This window comes from Amaranthus tricolor, chromosome 6, assembly GCF_026212465.1.
Source record: "Amaranthus tricolor cultivar Red isolate AtriRed21 chromosome 6, ASM2621246v1, whole genome shotgun sequence".
Taxonomy (NCBI): domain Eukaryota; kingdom Viridiplantae; phylum Streptophyta; class Magnoliopsida; order Caryophyllales; family Amaranthaceae; genus Amaranthus; species Amaranthus tricolor.
The window spans coordinates 31,585,826-31,606,317 of NC_080052.1; the positions used below are offsets into that span (position 1 = coordinate 31,585,826).

A 20,492-nucleotide genomic window follows, 5' to 3' on the forward strand; every position below is an offset into this window, starting at 1 on the left:
TTATAAATCTTTGTTTCTCGTGTCGTTCGTTTCCTTGTTTTTCTTTTTTGTTGGTATGAATATATCATATCTGAATAAAATTGGGAGTTTAGGACTGTTTGATTACTTCTTTTGTTGAATTTTTTATAACTTAGAGTTATAAATAATTTTTAATGAATAAATTGTTAATAATAAAATAATAATCTTTGTTTGAACTACTGAAAATAAACTTATATATTATTTATTTTTAAATAATTTTACTTATTAAGTATATTTGATAAAGATAAATCAACCTATTGTTTATAATAATTTTAAAGTCTTAAGAATTAGGAATAAATAATGCTTGAGTTTATTTTCAGCAATTATAATAAATAAGTAAATTTATTTAAGAATAAATAATAGTTAAATTTATTTTCAGCGGATTGAATAAAAATTGTTTAATTTTTACAATTTCTTTTTGTTTAATTAAGCCTATTTTCACAGTTGAATGCAGAATTAAGACAATAAATAAATTTGACAAAAAAATGGGGATTATCAAAGGATATTGTCATGGAATTAAGTGTAGTGCACACCTAGAATTTGTCCATTATATGGACTATGAAGTTCCACAAGTTCACATACTACCAGCAGACTCGTTTATGAGATTTTAATGGTCAAAAGGTAAATTTAATATTAAATTTGATAAAAATAAAACGCTTTATTAATATCCTTTTTTCCTTAAGCTTCCATGACCCTTGTTAACATATCAAAAAGAGTATTTAAGTATTTGAACCTTTGTGGAATCTTTTCCCATAATATTGCTTAAAAAAAAATTAATTCTCACTTTGCATTATGTGGGAAAGTATTTCCCATATTACCGTCCACGTGAAATTTTTTTTTCTTTTTTAGACCAAACCGCCACTTGAGATGGGGGTTTGCCTTAAGCAGTAAACCGCCACGTGAAGTGGCGGTTTGGTCAAGGCAAACCGCCATCTCATGTGGCGGTTTGGTCTTGGTTTTTTTTTTTTTTTTTTTTTTTGTTTCATTTCCCTTAAATAGTGAACGCAACCTACATTAAACTAGTTCAATACCATCTATTCAATAATAATCAATTACGAACCAGCTTGATTTGAAAAAATTAATTATGAAAATAATGCGAAGATATATTACAATCATGGAAAGTCATACAAGAAGTTCAAATCATATAAGAATATACAAAGTTTGTTACACTACAACCCCCGACCCCTTTTGTTTTGCACACCGGTGGATGAGTAACCAATTGGGCAGTGGAGCCCTCCCACGCAGCTATGCTCCTGTGTGTTGCCTGAAGCGTAAGCACTAATGGATCAACTGGGCCCGACATCGCCATGATCGCTGTTACATACATAAGTGTTATAAAAATCATATAAATATTAGGAGAATCAACATGATATTACAAAATATTAAAAAAAAAAAAAAACTTTGTTGACCTTCGAGGGCATGTTTTCTTATTATGACCACTAAATCCACAAAAGCTACACGTGTTACGAGGTCGCGTCAATGGTGCATTCATTTCGTTCCGTATACGAGTTGATCGCGGACGACCCTTTCCACGCTTCGTTGAGGGATCTGGAACAACTGTAGGACCGTTCCAAGGATCGCAGGTGAACATGTCTGGAACAGGCATGAAAGTCTTTTTATATGTCGATACGTATTTTGTAGTGCGAAACGAAGTCTCCACAAAAGCATCATACGATATGTTGCGAGCTCGACATACTGCAAGAACATGTGAGCAAGGTAACTTGAAGATGGTTGGTTTCTGACAGGAGCATGATGTTGCTGTGAGTAGGGGTGTTCAAAACCGGATACCGGGTCGACCCGGTTCCGAAAAATCGGGTACCCGGTTTTCCGGATAGTTAAAATTGAGTTCCGGATCCGACCCGGTTTTGTATTTTTTTTTTTTCTTATTTCTTTGAACATTTTTTTTAATATATAATTCAAATATTAAATAGGTACTGAAGAAGAAGAAGAATATCAAAACAAAAATCAAAATATCAGATTAAAAATCATAATTTTGAACAAATGATAAAGAGCTACCGAAAATCTAGATGGTGGAAGCGGTGGGTAAGAATCCATGTAGATCTTCAATTCAATTCACTACCGAAAACGGCTGAATAAATCTGTGACAAAATCGAAAATGGCAAAAAAAAAAAAAAAAAGCACTGAAGATATTCTGTGACAAAATGGAAAAAGCGAAAATGGTGATGAACTAAGATGCCGAAATCGAAAATGGCAAAAAAAAAAATTAAATAGGTACCGAAGAAGAAGAAGAACTGAAGAAGAAGATGGCAAAAAAATTTGTTCAGTGCAGAGTGAAGACTGAAGGAGGAAGAAGGCAAGCACTAGCAGCAGCAGGCGCAGCGATCAGCACGAAAGAAGGAGGAAGAAGACGGAATGAAGTCTGGAGCCTGGAGGAAGGAGGAGGAATCTGATTAAGCCATTTACATTTAGGGTTTTCATTTTGTCATTTTATATTAAAAAAAAATATTGAAACAGGATACCGGGTACCCGGTTTTCCAAAATTCGCGATCCGTATCCGACCCGAATACCCGGTTTTAAAACCGGGTACCCGACCCGGATTATCCGAATTTTGGAAACGGGGTAATTTATCCGCTTTTAAAAATCGGAAAGCGGGTTTTCGGATCAGGTTTTCGGAATCGGATATTTTTGAACACCCCTAGCTGTGAGGTCAACCATGTAGGATTTTCCACCTTTTCCTGCTATCCTGTTGCCACAACCAGTGGTGACCTCAAATATCCCACGCACTGTGTCATATATCCTAACATCATGAAAGTGTGCTTTTTCAGCATTGCATTCAATCGTATCAGTTGGTTTCTTGGCATACACATGTCCATTGTCTAATCTGTTTCTCCCTAAATCCCTCCTCATTAAACTTTTTAAGGCGATTCATGTAGAAATTATATTTCCGAATCATTGTCTGTTCAGAAGCTTTTCCAAATAAGTTTTTGACTGCTATGTTTTTGAACTTCTTATGCATGTTCGAAGCTAGATGACGTTTACAAAACCGATGGAATGCAAATGGCTCTTCCCAACCTTTTCCAACTCTATTCATTGCATGCAAAATTTCCTTGTGACGATCAGATATAACACATAAGCCGTCCCTCTTAGTGACATAATGCCTTATACAATCCAAGAACCAACTCCATGTGTCGTTGCTCTCTCCCTCCACAACGGCAAAGGCAAGTGGGAACAACTGAGAATTTGCATCTATCACCATAGCAATCATAAGTGTGCCTCTGCACTTTCCGTACAAATGTGTACCATCTATAGAAATAAGGGGACGACAGTGGGGAAAACCCTTAATGGATGGTCCGAAAGCCCAAAAAATTCGCTTAAACATCACTCTGGTAGGATCCATTGTCGGTTGGACTTCCCATTGCACCACTGTTCCTGGATTAGATTGCATTAACGCTTGCAGGTACCTTGGAAGCTCCTCAAAGGACTTATCCCAATCCCAAATACTTTTGTTATAGCCTTATTTTTGGCCAACCAAGCTCTCTTATATGTTATAACAAATTTAGAAGTAAGGAGAGGATGGTCGTCAATGTAATGTACTGAGCAATCTTGTATATGACCCTTATATCGCACAATCTTAAATGATCCCATTGCGGTCATAACAGCTCGCATCCTCCATTCACAACCAATATCCTCCGCATTAGTGCATTGGATAACGTACTTTGAAGGCTCCGACTCAATTACACGAAAATTTCTATTGTTAGAAATTGCCCATGTTTTAACATTCGTCTTAAGGTGGTCTAAGGAGCTAAACTCTTGCCCTATCCTAAAGTCTCCATTTTCATTCATGGAGTTGTCATCGTTCCAGGTCATCCATGCATCAATCAATCTTTGATCAATCTCATCAATTCTAAGCCAGTCTTGAGATGGAGCACCATCTCTAATCGCTGCATCTAGAGCTTCTCTTCTTTCATCATCCTCCTCTGAATCAGAATCAATATGCTCATCCTCCTGATCTAAAGAATCAACCTTGTTCGCATTACGCCTACCCAAGTGACTCGTGGAGAAGGTGTTCATTACACCACCACCAATGTCACGTGAATGAGTTGGAGAGGTAAGCTCATCCAAGTGCTCATTAACGTAATTTGGGTTACTTAACATTTCTGTGAATGTATCATGGCGTTCACTAGGACATGATTCAGGAAGTTCCATGCTAGTCATGACTTCCCTCGCATTATTCAAATTTGCAACCAATTCAACATAAACTTCCATTGCCGTTCCAGGGGCTTGTGATGCCGCATAAGCAAGAGCACTTATGCTTTCATCATTCTTAATCGGGACTAACACATTTTTCCCATTCACCGGGTATTTCATCTCCATTTTTAACATAAAAGAGTTGCGATCACAACCAATTACATCACAGATTTTGCTATGAAACACCTCAAAATTAGTATTCTGACGATGGATAAACATCACTGTATTTAATCCTCCATTATACACAACATCAGATCCAGTATAACTTACTTTCCAATATTACCCTCATTAACAAGTTTAATGGCTATCAAATTAGTTGTTATGGTTCAACCATTCCAATGTACTCCTATTATTTTTTGGAGATGTGGTTTAGGGGCAATGAAAAATTGTTTAAAAAAAATTTTATATGATTAAAGTTTTATTATCAGAAGAATGACATGGTGTATTTTACAACAAAATTTAAATTAACAATTACTAATATTTTTATTATTAGAGTTTCATGAATTTATTATGCAGGCGGTTTTGAATCTCCTTAATATTCGATGTTTTCAATAAAAACCTCTGATTTTCAAACAAAAAGTCCTAGGGAATAAAATCATGCATTCCTAATAAGAATAAGTAATAAAATAGGAAAAAAACGATATAATCAATAACAAATTACATTGATATGGGCAAAAATAATTGAGCAATAATCAGGCAAGATCACGAGGTGATTGTTATTTCCTAAATAATATTTTTATTCACTTATTTTTATCTCATTTTCTACTATTGTCTAAAGTTTAAAAATTATCAAAATGTTTTAGTATAGATTCATACAATAAAAAACATAATGGAAGCGTTTGACAAATTAGCCGTTGGATAATTTATACTTATTTATGTGAGTAGACAAATCATCCTTCCATTGTTTGGTAAGTTAGCTATTTGGAAGAGGTTGTTGTTCTAAATTAGTTAATTTAAAACTAGTTGTTTCTACCAACATGATTAATATTAGCTGGTCATATCAATCAATTTATCTATTAAGGTGTCAATTATTAGTCATCATTTATAATTCGTTTACCAACATGTTGAGAATGAAAAAATGAATTTAAGAAACCAAAAACAAATATATTTTTTATGACATCTGAGGTAAAACAACACGCGCTACCTGCATTCTACGTGCCAAAAGAAATTAATCCACAAACCTAAAAAATGAAATGTTTTATTATTTTTTTAGTCAATACACATACCCATATATATATATATATATATATATATATATATATATATATATATATATATATATGATGGACACTATTCATTGCAGTTAATGTGTAAGAAAAAATATAGTCAAGTGAGATCTTGTTTAAATCGTCTAATCGTATATTTTCATAATATTAACTTTTTATAATTTTTAAACGTGTATAATTCAAAATATAAATAATTAAACTAACACATTAAGTTACGTAAAAAGTCAAATGTAGCGAATATAATAGAACCAACGAAGTATAAAAGACTAATGACTGAAAAGTCTGCAAATCCGTAAAAAAATTCTATAAAACTCGCACTTGAACAATACAAAAAAAGAAGCAGCAACCACACTCAACCACCACAAACCTTCTTTATTTTTTCCAGATTTTCTCTCTCCTCACCGTCGCCACCGCCGTATACAAACCGCGGCGTTGCCGTTTTACGGTGGCGGAATTTTTATCCTTTTAACTCTATAGATTGTCGCACACAATGCCAGCGCAGAAACGGTCGCACAATGAAGATCTTCCTCTAAACGACGCCGTAAATCACGTCGTACAAGAAGAAGAAGAAGAAGAACAAGAGGAAGATGATGAAGAACAACTTCAAGATGAAGATGGAGATGGAGATGTAGAGGAAGAAGAAGAAGAAGAACAAGATGATGACGACGATGGAGAACGACAACAAGATGAGGATGAGGATGAGGATAGAGATGAAGGCGATAAAGGTTACTTTCGATTTTGTATTTTTTTGTGTTATTACATTTTGCTTGCTATTTAATTGAGTTGTTTGAACTTATTACATTTTTATTAAATGATTCAATTGAGTTATATGGATTGTGTTTTCAGAGGTTGATCGAAGTGTTTCGTATGAAAGTGATAATGAATATAATGTCGACACAGAAGAGTATGTAAATTATTTCTTCTCAATTTGTTTTCTTTTTTTTTTTTTGGTGAACGAGTTTGATTGATGATTGATGATGTAGAACAGTAGATGAGCTACCTTCGTGTGTAATTTGGTATCTATGGTATGTTTTTATGTGTTATTAGTGTAAACGAAGTGTTTGGCTGCTTGATTTATCTGTTTTTAGCTTTTGCGAATTGCGTTGGTTCTTTTCATGCATTAATTTTGGTAACACGTTGTTTTTGGATTATGTTAAGATTATCACCTGATCAATATACCACAGGTAAATCGTTAACCGCTTGAAGTCAAACTGTCAAACTGTTATCTTTAGGTCTTTAGCGTTTTTTCTGTTCATGTAAGTTAGTTGCGTTTTTGTTTGATCATATTTTGTGTTTGATGCATTAATTATAGGTAATTGTTCTGTTGAAATTCTGGTGTTGGTATTATCTTTTTGAATGGTCTGGAACCAGTCAAGTGTCTGTCAATCTGCTTAATGATTTAACAGTGTTATTTGTCATAGATTGCGTTTGGGTGATAAAATTACTCCTAATTAGTTAAATTTTTTGCGCTGTCAATTTTGATCACTGTTGACTTGTGCTATAAGATTCGTATACTTTTTTTTTTTGTTTTAAATTTGTGTAGGGTTTTGGTGATTTCAATGGGTATCAGTAAATTCTAGCTGATACTGTCGTTTTTAATGGTGTATAGAATTCCTTTTTTTTTTTTTCTGAACCACTGTATCTGTGTGCTTGTTGCTATACTCTCTTAATAGATGATCTAAAATGAGGGTGGTAATTTTTGATTGTAGTGTACATTTTATGTTGATACATTAGGTGCTGAGTTTGCTTGGTGAAAAAATAGAAATGTATTTAAGCTTCAAATGTTGGAATGATGGCTCAACCCTGTCCTTAGAGGAACTTGCTTTTTGTGTTTGCTTATGGCTTATAGTAGTGTGCACGACTTTAGTTTCACTATATGGTGTTGCATGTCGCAGTGCAACTTCTTCAATTCATGGTTGTTTGTTCTGATTGAAACCTTGTTTTGGGTTGGAACTTGAATCATTTTTGCTATTAGAGTTATTGAAGCGCTGATGAACATGGTTGTGAGCTCACTACCTCTTAGGGAGACTTCTCTATTGCTCCCTCCACACAAAATTAGGTTGGCATTTTGGGTCATTCCTATAAACCTCCTACCATGTAATTTGTTACTTAAGTAGTAATGATTGATATATTGGGAAAGTTATCCATAAACATTGCCAATTATGGAAAGTTATCTAATGTGCCACAGTTGTATTTTTTTTTGCTTTTGTATAAGTTGTTTGGTCCATTGAGTACCTGTAATGCTTGCATCTCTTCCACAAACCCCTATGATCTAGAATCTAAAATTTGGCAACTCTATTGTTGATATTTGCTTGTAATTTTAATAATTACTTATTAATCTTAGTGTGATGCTCTTTTTATGTCCTTGCAGTTTTGTTTTAGTGAGATTGTCAGACATACGCAAAGAAGTTCAGTGTCCAATTTGCCTTGGTAAGATTCATATATCTTTTACCAATGAGTGCAAATTTAGTGATGAAATTGGCCTTTTAAGACCACTTTAGTGTCCAGAGGTACCTCTCTTTGTAAATGCTGTGTAAGCATTGATTTTTGTGCTGTTTTTTTTTGAGATTTGAATTTGCTGAACTGCATTTGCTAAATCCAAAGGGTAGACATAGCGTATGTGACAGTTGCTTTTTGGATGAGGATACGATGAGATAGAAGCAATATTGAGTACATATAGATGATACTTGTTAGTCAATTTCATTTCTTTGTTGCAACCTAAAAATTTGCTATATGTTTTAGATGGATACTAGCTCAGTTGCTCAAAATCTCACTCGCAAAAAGGAAAACTTAGAGTTCTAACTCAAAATCAATGCTTTCACACTTAGGGTTCAAATTTAGTTGGGGGTTTTAAATTGATTGAGGGGGACTTCTGTTCACTAATTTTTTACTTATTGTATACAGACTAGGTTAAGGAAAGTGGAGGGTTAGGAGAAAGAATCGAACCAAGACCTTGCTTAGGAATAGTGATACTCTCTCCATGTGAGACAAAACTCGATTCTCCTCCACATTTATTAACATGATATAATCTGTTTCACCACCCAGATATAGAATTTGGACTAGCTCCCATCACCAATTAAAGGGAATCTGCTGTTTTGAGGACCTCTTAAACACTTATTTATTCCATTTGCATATAGGTTAGATGTGATCCGACTGCATAATGCTGAAAATATAGTAATTTTTCCTGTTAGTTGTTAGATCTCAGATTTTACTTAGGTGAATAACCTTTCCTACACTAATTTTAAAATTTTAAGGAAACTAACAAATTTCATAAACTAGTTAAGTTAGTTTCTCAACCACAGAGCTGTCCAAAAGTGTACCAAAGCCATGTGAAGTTTACTTGGGGAGAATTTTCAATTAAAACTTATGCTGTAGCATATGATTTTCTGCACAGCTCCTTGTGAAGAATTTCAGGAGTGTGCAGAACTTTTGGAAGCTTCACAGAATGTCAATTCACTCTGCAATAGCATGCAGGATTGCATGAGGTTTCAATTAGACCTCCCAAATTTGATCTGGGTTGTTTATGTGAGTTATACCACAGTGGGAGCCTCATGATATTGCAGAAATCATGAAATTTGCCATTTGTTACGTGCACTTGATTGTTGGGGTTTGTCCGCGACGGAGTTCAAACTACAAACCTCTTTTATATTAACATTATGTAAAAGTGTAAAGAAACCGAAATGGAATAATAGTGCTAATTTTATTATTTTTTTTTCATTTTCTTTGTTCATTTTCCTAGGGATCATCCGGAAGACAAGAACAGTTATGGAATGCCTGCATCGCTTTTGCAGAGAATGCATTGACAAATCAATGCGGATGGGGTATATATGGAGATGTTACTACCTTTCTTTTTTGTGTTTTCACTCTTGCTTTTTAGGGTTCAGCATTATGCATCTCCAATGAGCCGATTGATGCATCATTCTTTCACTTTTGATGAGAATGGCCTCAATCAAAATGGCACTAAAACTATTTGGACAGTTTTACATTTTATTGCTGAAAATTAGCTGCTAGTCTTTGGTCATATGGATACTAGCCTGTCCTTTATTTCTGGGGAAATTTTGTGCAACACCATTTCCCATTCTCTTATCAGCGGACCCTGAGTAGGAGCCTCTTTGAAGGCTTTGGTGTTTGCTGATGATGTTATGAATCAGCAGTTTTGTTAAATGGTCTAAAGTACTGTTTCTCTGCGTATGGCTGCTTGGCGTGCTAGCTTTAATATTGTTTCTGTGATAAATGGACAGGAACAATGAATGCCCTGCTTGTCGAACGCACTGTGCTAGTCGGAGGTCTTTAAGAGATGACCCAAATTACGACGCACTGATTTCTGCTATATATCCAGATATTGACCAATATGAAGAAGAGGTATGTTTTTCTTGAAGGTTTTGTTTAAAGTTCATTGACAACTTGATGAATTGGAAGCTCTCTCTTCACCTTTCTGCTACTATTGTACTGCCTTCTTATTGTTCTTTTGTGACAGGAGCTGGCTTTTCAGGAAGATGAAAGAGCTCGAAACAAGCAGGTGCAGAATTATTCTTGTAGGCTAGTGGCTTCTGTTCCCCTGTGCATGTGTGATGTATTTATTGCACCATTGAGCTACATTTAATGCTGGTTATGAGTTGCTTTTTTGTTAATGCATACAATTGAAAATAGATCCAAGCTGCGATTGCCCAAACTTTTCGTCGACAAACAGAGGCACTTAGCAAGAAAAGGAGAAGATCACAGGGTACTCATCGAAGAAGAAGAAACTATCGATCGGAAGAGGACGATGATGCAAATGGTCATGATGGTGGAAAAGAGTCATCATCAGCGGATGAACGCTGCACAGAGCCCAAAGCTAAGAGAACAAAGAGGTGGAGGGGTCCACCATTGCCGACAGCTGCTAGTGGAGATGGAGTTGGTGATGAAAATGATCAGGAGGTGCCCAAGGAAGCTGAGGTCTCACCTGCAGGATTGGTTGGAAGCGCAGAAATGCTTGCTTGGGGTAAAGGTGGCATAAGGAGTAGCACTAGATATGGCAGTGGCAGTGGCGGTAATGGCAAGCATTCCCGTAGTCGCCTTGCAAAGTTGAATGAGCACTTGCGTAACCTGAGTGAGAATGATGACGAGGTAATACGGAAACATAAGGTTGCACTTTTGTGAGAGGCATTTCTCATATTTTGAGTCTTCTGTTGTCAAAATTGAACTTTTATTAGTAAAACACTGTTCTATGCAGACAAAGAGAACTGTTGATGTTTCTAATTAAATGTTTATCAATTGTAAATAATATGTTTATGGCTTCTATGAATTTTGAGTCTTTTATGTTCAAAAATTGAACCTTTGATAAGGTGCTGAAAGAGGATTCTTGTGGGTGCAGCTGGAGATACAGGTCGTCCTTTTTTCTCTTGACGAGCAGAAAAAATCGCTTCTGCAGGACTCCTACTTGTGTGGCAGGCCAGCCTTGTCCGTAGGGCAATTATGTCAAGTATATAGTCTGATCTCAATTTCTGCTTATACCCCAACCCATCACAAAAACTGAAACCTTGCTTTTCTTATTCTACTTTACATTAAGGGCATCTTTGTGGTTTCTCGCATTTCCTTTTTATTTATAAAGCAATTTATGTATATGTTTGCAGTTCATTGCTCTTCAGACCTCATTGCCACCTGAAAAAGTAGAAATTTTGGGAGCAAGAGGCCTCTGCTCAAAGTTGAGCTCTCTATCATCTATGCAAGTCCAATCATCAAGTTCGGCTTTTGAAGAATGCAAAGATGAGTTGCAAGTATTGGATTCTGAAGAAACACTAGCTGGACTTAAAGCCGCATGCTCTTTTGCTCGAGGGCGCTTGGTAAGGTTTCTCTACTGAGAACTATGAATATGGAAACATGCAAGTTCACCTGTACAACAACATTCCTTTACCTGTACTTCTATGTATAATGCCTATCACAGCTGCCTAATTTAAAAGAAGTCGCCTTTCTAAATGTTGATTGCAGATATTGGCATACCGGCAAAAGTTGTGATTCGAGAGTTCTGAAAGATTCCGTACACAGAAATAATGTTGGCTGTCACAAGGAAGTTAGAAAGTCAATGGATCACTTATTTGTAAAGGATACAGAAATATACTCATAACTTTAAGGATTCAAATGTGTGTAGATTACAAAATTATGTCCTAGTTTGGAGTAAGTTTTCGATATATTAGGGTTTTAGCTATGTATTGTGATTGTTTATTGTCTGCAAGACGTGTCTAAGGTATGTGAAAGGTGCTGATGTTGGTTGTTTTACAGTAATTTTGGCAAATGGAGTTTTTTCGATCACTTATAGAGTGTAAATGAAAATATGCATTATCCAGGAAATACTTGGATGATTTATCTAATGTTGAATTAACATGCCAATCATGGTTTCCAGTGATTTGTGCTTAATTGCCTATGACTGAAACTTATCTGTATATTTTGGTGAAATCATCTGACGGTTTTTCGGCTCAAGACGTGTCCGGTACCTGAGGATATGAAGTTTCACCGTAAATCGCCAATGTGCGGTATGTGCCTATGTCTCTTGTTTATTAAGACGTCAAACGTGACATGAAGAAGTTCACTGCACGCAGCACACTACTCTACTCTTTACCTGTTCTGCATATACATAATGTGCACCTTAGCATTTTCAATTTCATTATTGAAAATTTTTTTAGAATAATCCAACTTTTTTATGAATAATTTCAACTTTAAGGGTATTTTTCTAGAATAAATTTGGATAACCTGATGATTTGTTATAGTAGGTAATTCAAAAAAAAATAAATTGAAAATTAATGTAAAATTAAAGAAAAATTTTAAAAAGTCACATTAAAAATCTGAATAATCAAAAAATGAGAATTATTTTTTCAATATTTTTTCAATATTTTATTTTAATTTATCTTTTTTTTTTAAAAAAATAAAACTTGCCATAACAAGGGTTATTAGGTTTACTCTAGGAAAATACCTTCTAAAGTTGGGATTATTCATGGTTAATCAATAAGTGGGATTATTATAGGATAATCATGAAAAAGTTGGATTATTTTAGGTAATTTTATCTTTATTATTTGTACGATATATTAATGGTTTGTGCTATGAACGCCTATTCTACCTCGTTTTTTTAGTTAGGTTTGGATGGAGTTACCTGTCTTGAAATACTTTTGCAATTGCCTAGTGCCTACAAGTTTTATTTATTTATTTATTTATTTATTTTGAAATTTCCATGTTTTAATTGATATCCCTTTTGGTTATATGTTTAAAAATATAAGGTGAATATATGTTTTCAAAGAGTATATATCGATTCATATGTGGTAAAAAATAATAATAAAGTTAAAAAGTGTACTGAATTTTTTTAGTTTATATGTAAAAAAATTATTGGGCGATTAGCTAAGTATAAATAAGATATTGTGCTTTGACGAATTTTATATTTTGGAATCCTAATTCAAATTTGGGGAAATTTGATACTCCTATGATCTAATTCTTTTTATCCTCTCTAAATAAGTTTGTGGCATACCGTAAACTGCATTGTTTCCACATCCACTCCTTTTTGTAGAAAAAATCAAAAGAGTTGATAGATTGTCATTTTTGTCACTTTGTCAAACAAACTTTCTTTAGTTTATCCAGTAGTAGAAAAAGATAATAATACTCCCTTCTATTCTTCTTGTGTATTCCATTTTCTTTTATAGTCAAGCCACACTAATTGTCTCATTTCTATTTTGAATATGGTTTTTAGACCTTTATGCCCTTAGTGGGTTTATGTTATTTTCAATTATACTCTCACTTACCCGTATTAATTGACCCCTCTTTTCACTAATCAAAACAACTTAAACATAATTAATCTACCCACCCATTAACCATTCCCTTCCTTTTTAACCCTAAACCCTACCAATCCCCATTTGTGCTTTCGTGTTCTTCCTTTAAAAACCCTAGATTTAGGTTATTTCTTCTTCATCTCTCTATTCCTCCCTCTCTGTATTCCTCTAAGAATCCTAAATCTGGGTTGTATCTTCATCTCACTCGTGTTCTTCTCCCTCTTTTCATGGAAAACCCTAAGTCGCCTTTGAAATCACCCCTGAAGAATCCTAACTCGCCGTTGATCTCACCCCTGAAAAACCCTAACTCGCCCACTTCTTTACCTCTGAGAATCCCTAAATCCTCTTTGAAATCACCTACAAAGATTGAGTTGAAGGGTTCGATGATGAAAACCCTAAATCTGGTCTTAAGTCGTTTGAGGAAGAGTATTTTGATTACTATGTTGATGACTCAACTTTTGTTGAGACGGATCCAAAGTGAGGAAGAGAAGTTGACTCTGAGGGTGAACCCATTTACACACCTGAAGTTGATTTGTGGGCTAATCGTGAATATTCTTCCATTGATGCTGTGTTTTCAAATATTGATTGTGAAGAAGAGGATTGGCTTGATAAGCTTGGTCCTTTCTCAAGTGAGTTCCTTTTCTTGTGGTTGCATGTTGGTATTGACTGGTGATGATTTTTTAGTTAAATGTTTTTTTGATGCATTTTTTCCTGTTGCTTTGTGATTTGTAAGTGAGAGCAGTTTTTAGTCACCATAAATCGAACAAACGGGGTTTGAATTATTTTCCAACATTTAAAGCGCATAGATATTCAAATTTTTACTCAATGATTTGAAAAAAGAAACAACTCTACCTAAGAGTACTGAAAACAACCAATTTTTTTAACGATGTAAATATGAGTACAAATGCTTCATTGTAAACAACATAAAGTTTTTAATGTGTTGTTTAGATCTGAAACATCCCATGTTCAAGATCCCAAAATATGTCTAAAATCAAAGGGATTTAAACTTGAAACTTGTTGTTGTGTTGGTTACTGTTGTGATGTTAGTGCTATGTTGTTGAGATGCTATACTTATTCCCAATGTTGCTGTGTTCTTGTTGATGTGTTGGTTTTTGTGCTGTTGTTGCTTTTTGCTTTGATCCTCCCAAAAAAAATTACTTGTTACTGTGTTGGTACCTGAGAGTGCTGTTGTTGAAATTGGTTGTTGCTGTGTTTGTTACTTGTACTTACCTAAAAAAATCTGATATTCTTTCATATGGCCCAAAATAAGCTCCCCTCTTCCTTCAGTGTTTCTATTGGCCTTGTAGATCAAACACTTGGCTTGTTGTTCCCATGTCAACATTGCCATTCACTTGCACAGTCCCTTGTTCAATACCCCTTCATACCTAATCAGTTCCACGAATTGATTCATTGTTTCTGAACTTTGCTTTGTGAATAAATGTTGAAGTGAACCAACAACCAAATGTTTATCCGCACTTAGATAGTCTAGTAAAGTGTTTTACCTTGCTGCCTTAGTTTTGTTCATGTGAGGAATTTGATAATCAAATCTCCCTTGTCTTTTCATAACCTCTATCATGCATGCTTGTAAAGTGATGAACACAAACCTTAAACATTGTGGACTTAGATTGTCAAATGCATTATTCACAGCCCTAAGTAACTGTGTTACATTGTATGCAACTTTTTGATATTGCAAAGCCTGAATTGATCTAAACAAACCAAGATCTAGTACATTCATGTCAGGGGAATTTGGTGGTTGTTGTACTAGTTGTATATTAAACCCATCTTTCATTGCCTCCTCTAGAAACTCTCTATCATTATGTGCTATGTGTGGTTTGGCATTATCTTGTTGAATGTAAATGTGCTTTGCAATCCTTGTGGCCATTTTGCTCTTATGGTTGGTAGCACATTAGTTATAAGCGTTGCTCTAATGTGCTCATTTGTTATTGATTGTATTGGCTTTGTTTCCAACTCCTCCCTCTTTTTGTTCTTGGAGCTTCTTTTTGCAGGCTCCTGAGTAATAAAAGGCCATATTCCTATCTTACCATCAAAAAATACATCACCATTAGTTGTAAATATTGACTTTGCAACAGCACAAATGAACATGATTTTGGAAATGAACCATTTAGATTGACACTCTCTATGTGGTTCTACTTCACCCGAAGCTATATAATAAGTTTGTGTCTCCCGGTTAGATATAAATATTTTTCATCTATGTGAACAATGTTAGTGTATGTCTTAAACTTGAATGCATCATTTTGTTCATCATATTCACACTTAGATAATGCAAAACTTAACCTGTGTAGTTTTCATTCAAAGTGGGTTTAATTGCGTTTGTGTGCTTTCTTATGACTTTGTTCTTCTTCCACTTACACACTGTTGTTTATGACACCTCCATCTGCTTTGCTACTGAATGTTGAGTGCACTTCAGTTCATATTTGATGGCCTTGAACATTTCTTCATCAAAATGGATTTTGTTTGGTGCTTATCTGCCAACTCTCTTGCTGTTGAGGTTGAGGTTGATGATTGTGTTGTTATTCATTATCTGCTTCTTCACTTCATTCCCTAAACGTGTGATTGTTTTCCTACACACTTGAAATTCTGTGGCAAGTGCATTGATTGTCCCTAGCACTAGTTTACCTTTTTTATTTAATCTAGACAATAGTTTTTGCATTATCTAGGTTCTTTTTTGAGTACTTAGATTTTTTGAATGAGCCATTTTTTAGGTTGGTGTGTAATTAATGAAATATTTGGAGTATTTATTGCTTCTGTTTTAGGCTTGAGATTTTGGTATGTGCATTTCATTTTTGGCGCCCAATTTTAATTTCTGAAATTTTTTGGCACTTTGATTTTGATTTTGTTGTTTGTCTTCTGTCTTCCTGTTGCTATGTTGGCGCCAGTCTTTAATTTTGGTGTGTTATCCTTGGCGGCAATTTCTGATTTCCTTTTTTTTGGACATTATTTTTGTGTTTTAAAATGAATTTAGGTAATGTGATGGAATTTTTAAATTGAAAATTATGTTGTTTACAATTTGATGGCTATTTATGAAATTAGTAATGTATCATTTTTGGTAATGTGGAAAATCTGAAGTCAATGATCGCAAAAAAATCCACATTCACATGATCAGTAAAGACTGCAACTACACCGAAGCTGTTGAAGAATTGAGAAAGCTATCTGAGATTAAGTAATCGATCTATATAATTTTCATTATTAGTCGGAAAAATTTATGTAATTTCAAAAAATTATTGTACTTGTAGGACGTATTTATGTACTTTCAGTTTTTAGTAGACGATCTATGTAATTTTGTTCTTGAACTGATAAAAAGTTCAGACTTTTGGAGGTAAAAAAAATTCACCATTTAAATTGGAGTACAAATTGCTTGAAATTGGAGGGAATCATTAAGTTCATAATCCTTTCATTAAAAACCCATAACATCACTCTCTCTCCTACCCTTAGGATCTCATTTTAACCACCTTAAAATCCGTGAAAAGTCAAATAGTACTCCTAAGAGGAATATGAGGGAGTAGGACTAAAAGAGTATTTATTTGCCATTGATAATTAAAGATATAAAATTAAAATTATAAATTTCTACAAGTATTGGTGCAATAGTTTTCTTATGTTTTGAAAAAACACTATGATTTGGAGGTCATTAGCACAAACAAAGCTTAAAAAGGGAAAATATTCTTTAGTAAAGCCGAATTTTTAAGATTTTTTATTTAATTCGATTAACCTCATTAAAAAATTGCCTTTATATGCCCCGCCAAAGAGTGATAGAACTTTTTTTACGGTTTGACAAAATTGGTCACATCTTAAAAAATATTTTTACTATTCAAAATTTTTATTGGAAATATAATGCAAATACAAATAAAACAAACCGATTTGTATTTCCCTTGTGTGGATGCCAATGAAACTCCTTGCTTTGTAAATCACCAAATGGACACCATGAAGATAAGGTTGCGACAATCAGAGAAGTCGCTCAGAAACTTGATATGAGTAGAAGGCGTTCATGCACTTTCCTATTGTGATATTTCTCCCACAAAGGTGCTTGGGATGATAAATGAAATTCACAATGAGATACAATCTACACAACAAAATCCTAGCACAAGGAAATTGCAATAGTAAATACAAGTGTTGTAGTGAATTATGAACTTTGATGATATTAAGAGTTAATTACTCTCTCAATATTATCTCATGAAAGGAAGAACAAGAATAAGAGTATTCTTAAGGAAGAAATCATAAATTATATGAAAATTGGGATGGAATGTCTCTTGGCATGCAACCTCTATTTATAGAGTTATGCATGAAACAATACCTCATTTTGAAACAAAAGTGTTTCACCAAACAAAGCTTTTTCACCAAGCAAAGCTTATGAAACAAAACAATGTTTCACCAAGCAAAGCTTATGAAACAAAACAATGTTTCACCAAGCAAAGCTTATGAAACAAAGTAATATTTCATCAAATTCTTTGAGGCATTTAAATTGGACTTATAATATATTTATTTAAATCTCACTACTATACTAAGTATGTAGTATATACAAATCTAGGTTTATATACTCTAAATGTTCAACAATTTTTATTCACTTCCCCTATATTTTTAATTCTTCAACTTTTGTAATTAGTTGGTCACCTTATAAGAATGACTCAAAAAGTTAATACCACAATTAAATTTCTTACTACTCCATTATTATAGTTTATAACCTTAAACTTAATTCCATAAGAAAGCTTGTTAAATTTCTTCATTTACTCTATGAAACTACATTTATACAATAATACAAGGTTCCAAACAATACCTAAAAAGGTCAAAGGACCACCAAAAGAGTACTTCATTCATTAGAACCTTCAACTTTGATTTGGGCTACTCGTCTTTAGTTCTTGTCATAGTACGGGCCGTGTTGTCCTTATGCTGGAAAGTGGTGGTCCATCCATATGATATATAGTTAGCAAGATCCATTCTCGAATAATTGACTTCTTAATCAGCTTTGATTTACCAAAACTGATCTCCTTAATTGTTTAATTAAGGTTTAGGACATATAGGCCATTACCTAGTACTTCAAATTATCAACACATCTTGGGATTATTATATATCTAACACAAATTCTCAAGTGAGATGGTCTTACGGGGAAACAAACTTTATTATTGGGCTAGTCCAATGTATATTTACTGTATTTAAGTGATTACTTATAATCAAAATGATCAATTGATAATGGGCTAATTATATTAGTTTGTCTCATGGTAAGATGGTCTCATACAAGATTTGTTATGTATCTAATAAATAAAACTTGAACTGTTACATAATATATACATGCAATTAACAGAATTTTATTATTTATGATCATTCGATGGCTCCTATCTAAGTGAGATATTGAGAATTGAATGTATACAATCTAGTCTTTGTTATGTCCATCAGTGATACTAATTAAAGATGTTATTTTTAATCCAATTAACCCTTGTAGCAAAGACAATATGCAATAATGAACTTTAGATGAATATATAATAAATGATAATTAAAGGCAAAAAAAAAATTAAATAATAAATTTTTAACTGAATCAAAATAAACATATTTACTTGCATGCAATATTCTATTTTCTCCTTCCTAAATGAAGTATCATCTTTGTTATTTTACATGTTACAAGAATGAGGACAAAATGAATTAGAGTAGAATAAATTGAAGAATTTAGGATAACAAGAATTTATTTTACATTCTTATGCAAAGTGGTGTTATATTTTCCAATATATACCAATTACTATCTACATCTAATGATTAAATTCATTCAAGCCACTCAAAAAGAGAGACCAACACCCAAATTGAGTAAGTCAGAGGATCAAAGAATGATTTTTATGTGTAAAAAGTATAAGCAATATGAAGTACAAAACTTGAAAACCCAAGCTAAAAAAGTTAGCAATATGAAGGAAAAAAGGTCAGGAAAGATAAAACTTCTTAACCTTATTTCAAAAATATTTAAGATTATAAATTTACTGTTAAGGTTAAAAATAAAAAATTTAGCACTGGTTTGATTTTTATTTTTCGGTTAATTGTCGGTTTTAATTGGTAAGAATGGTAATAGAAAAAAAAGTGTAACTTTGGTTCAAACTTAGTCCAAGTCTAATGAGTCTCAAAAAAAAAAGTCCAACATGTTAAATCAAATCGAATTTTGAAGTAGGTCTAATTAAGTATATAATAGAATAATAACCATGATCCTTAAATCAATTATGGTCTCATTAATTGAAAATGTATATATTATGATAGTTGAATCTTACTACGGAGTAGGCTGAATGTAAGGTGAGAATCGATCTCATAATCTTTTGTGAAAAATAATATTTGATCTCCAACTAAAATGAAATCTGATTGTCAATGACTGAATAAGCTTATTAACAGGATGATCAAAGAACTACACAAAGAACAAGGCAGAAGTATTAGTAGTAAATTATACACTAAAACATTCTTATTAATTAAAGAGAAAGAGAAGTAATGCATAGCCCGAAGATGAAAGTTTTAGTAACAAGAGAAAACTGTAAAGGAATATAAATAACAATGATGAAAGAATAGAGGTGCAAGATTGAGAACATCCCTTGGAAAACTACAAAATCCATAAATATTCTAAGCTTGGCTGCAAAACCACATGCATCTTCTAATCCTTATGTACTTCTACTAATAACCCATAATGCTTTACTATTTAATTACTTTTTCTGTCCCCATTTGATGCTTTCCTAATGGAATATTCTCTATCTAAGTGAGAAAAAACTTATACAGATATTTTTTTCAAGTTAAAATATATTCACGTGACATTTTATTAATTGATTAATTTTAACATATTAAATTTTAAAGTAAATTTTTTATGAAATATATTATGTATATTAAATTTTAAACTTATAATTTGAAAACTCTGTAAAAAGTAAATAAAAATATTGAGAACATAGGAAATATTTATTTATTATCAATCTCAATGTTGATTGGTTAAAAAAGAATTGCAAGATGGAAGAAAACATGTATAAATTCTGACAAGATCAACGGTTGATAGTTGCTAATCACTTAACCAGAAGCTAAGTAATAGAATAGAATATTGTGGATATTTTGTGAATTTTTGTATTTTGGTAATTATTTTGTAATTAGCTAGTTTTTTTACTCTTTAAGATTACCCTTGTAGATAGTTTCCTTACTCTCCAAGATTATTTTTGTATTTATTTTCTCATTTTGAAATAAAATGGCAACCAATCACTCTACCATTTCTATCGTGGTATCAAGAGCTTAG

General features: G+C 33.3%; 1 protein-coding gene across 1 annotated transcript; it reads left to right on the forward strand.

The window, feature by feature from the left end:
• Positions 1-5,754: 5,754 nt before the first annotated feature.
• On the forward strand, positions 5,755-11,835 carry LOC130815927 (putative E3 ubiquitin-protein ligase RING1a). The gene is made up of 10 exons (XM_057682460.1): positions 5,755-6,178; positions 6,300-6,357; positions 7,825-7,883; positions 9,193-9,274; positions 9,695-9,815; positions 9,931-9,972; positions 10,104-10,559; positions 10,807-10,914; positions 11,066-11,275; positions 11,421-11,835. Exons 1-10 carry the CDS (start codon positions 5,944-5,946, stop codon positions 11,445-11,447), a joined length of 1,398 nt encoding a protein of 465 aa, XP_057538443.1. The 5' UTR covers positions 5,755-5,943; the 3' UTR covers positions 11,448-11,835.
• The last annotated feature ends 8,657 nt before the right edge of the window (positions 11,836-20,492 follow it).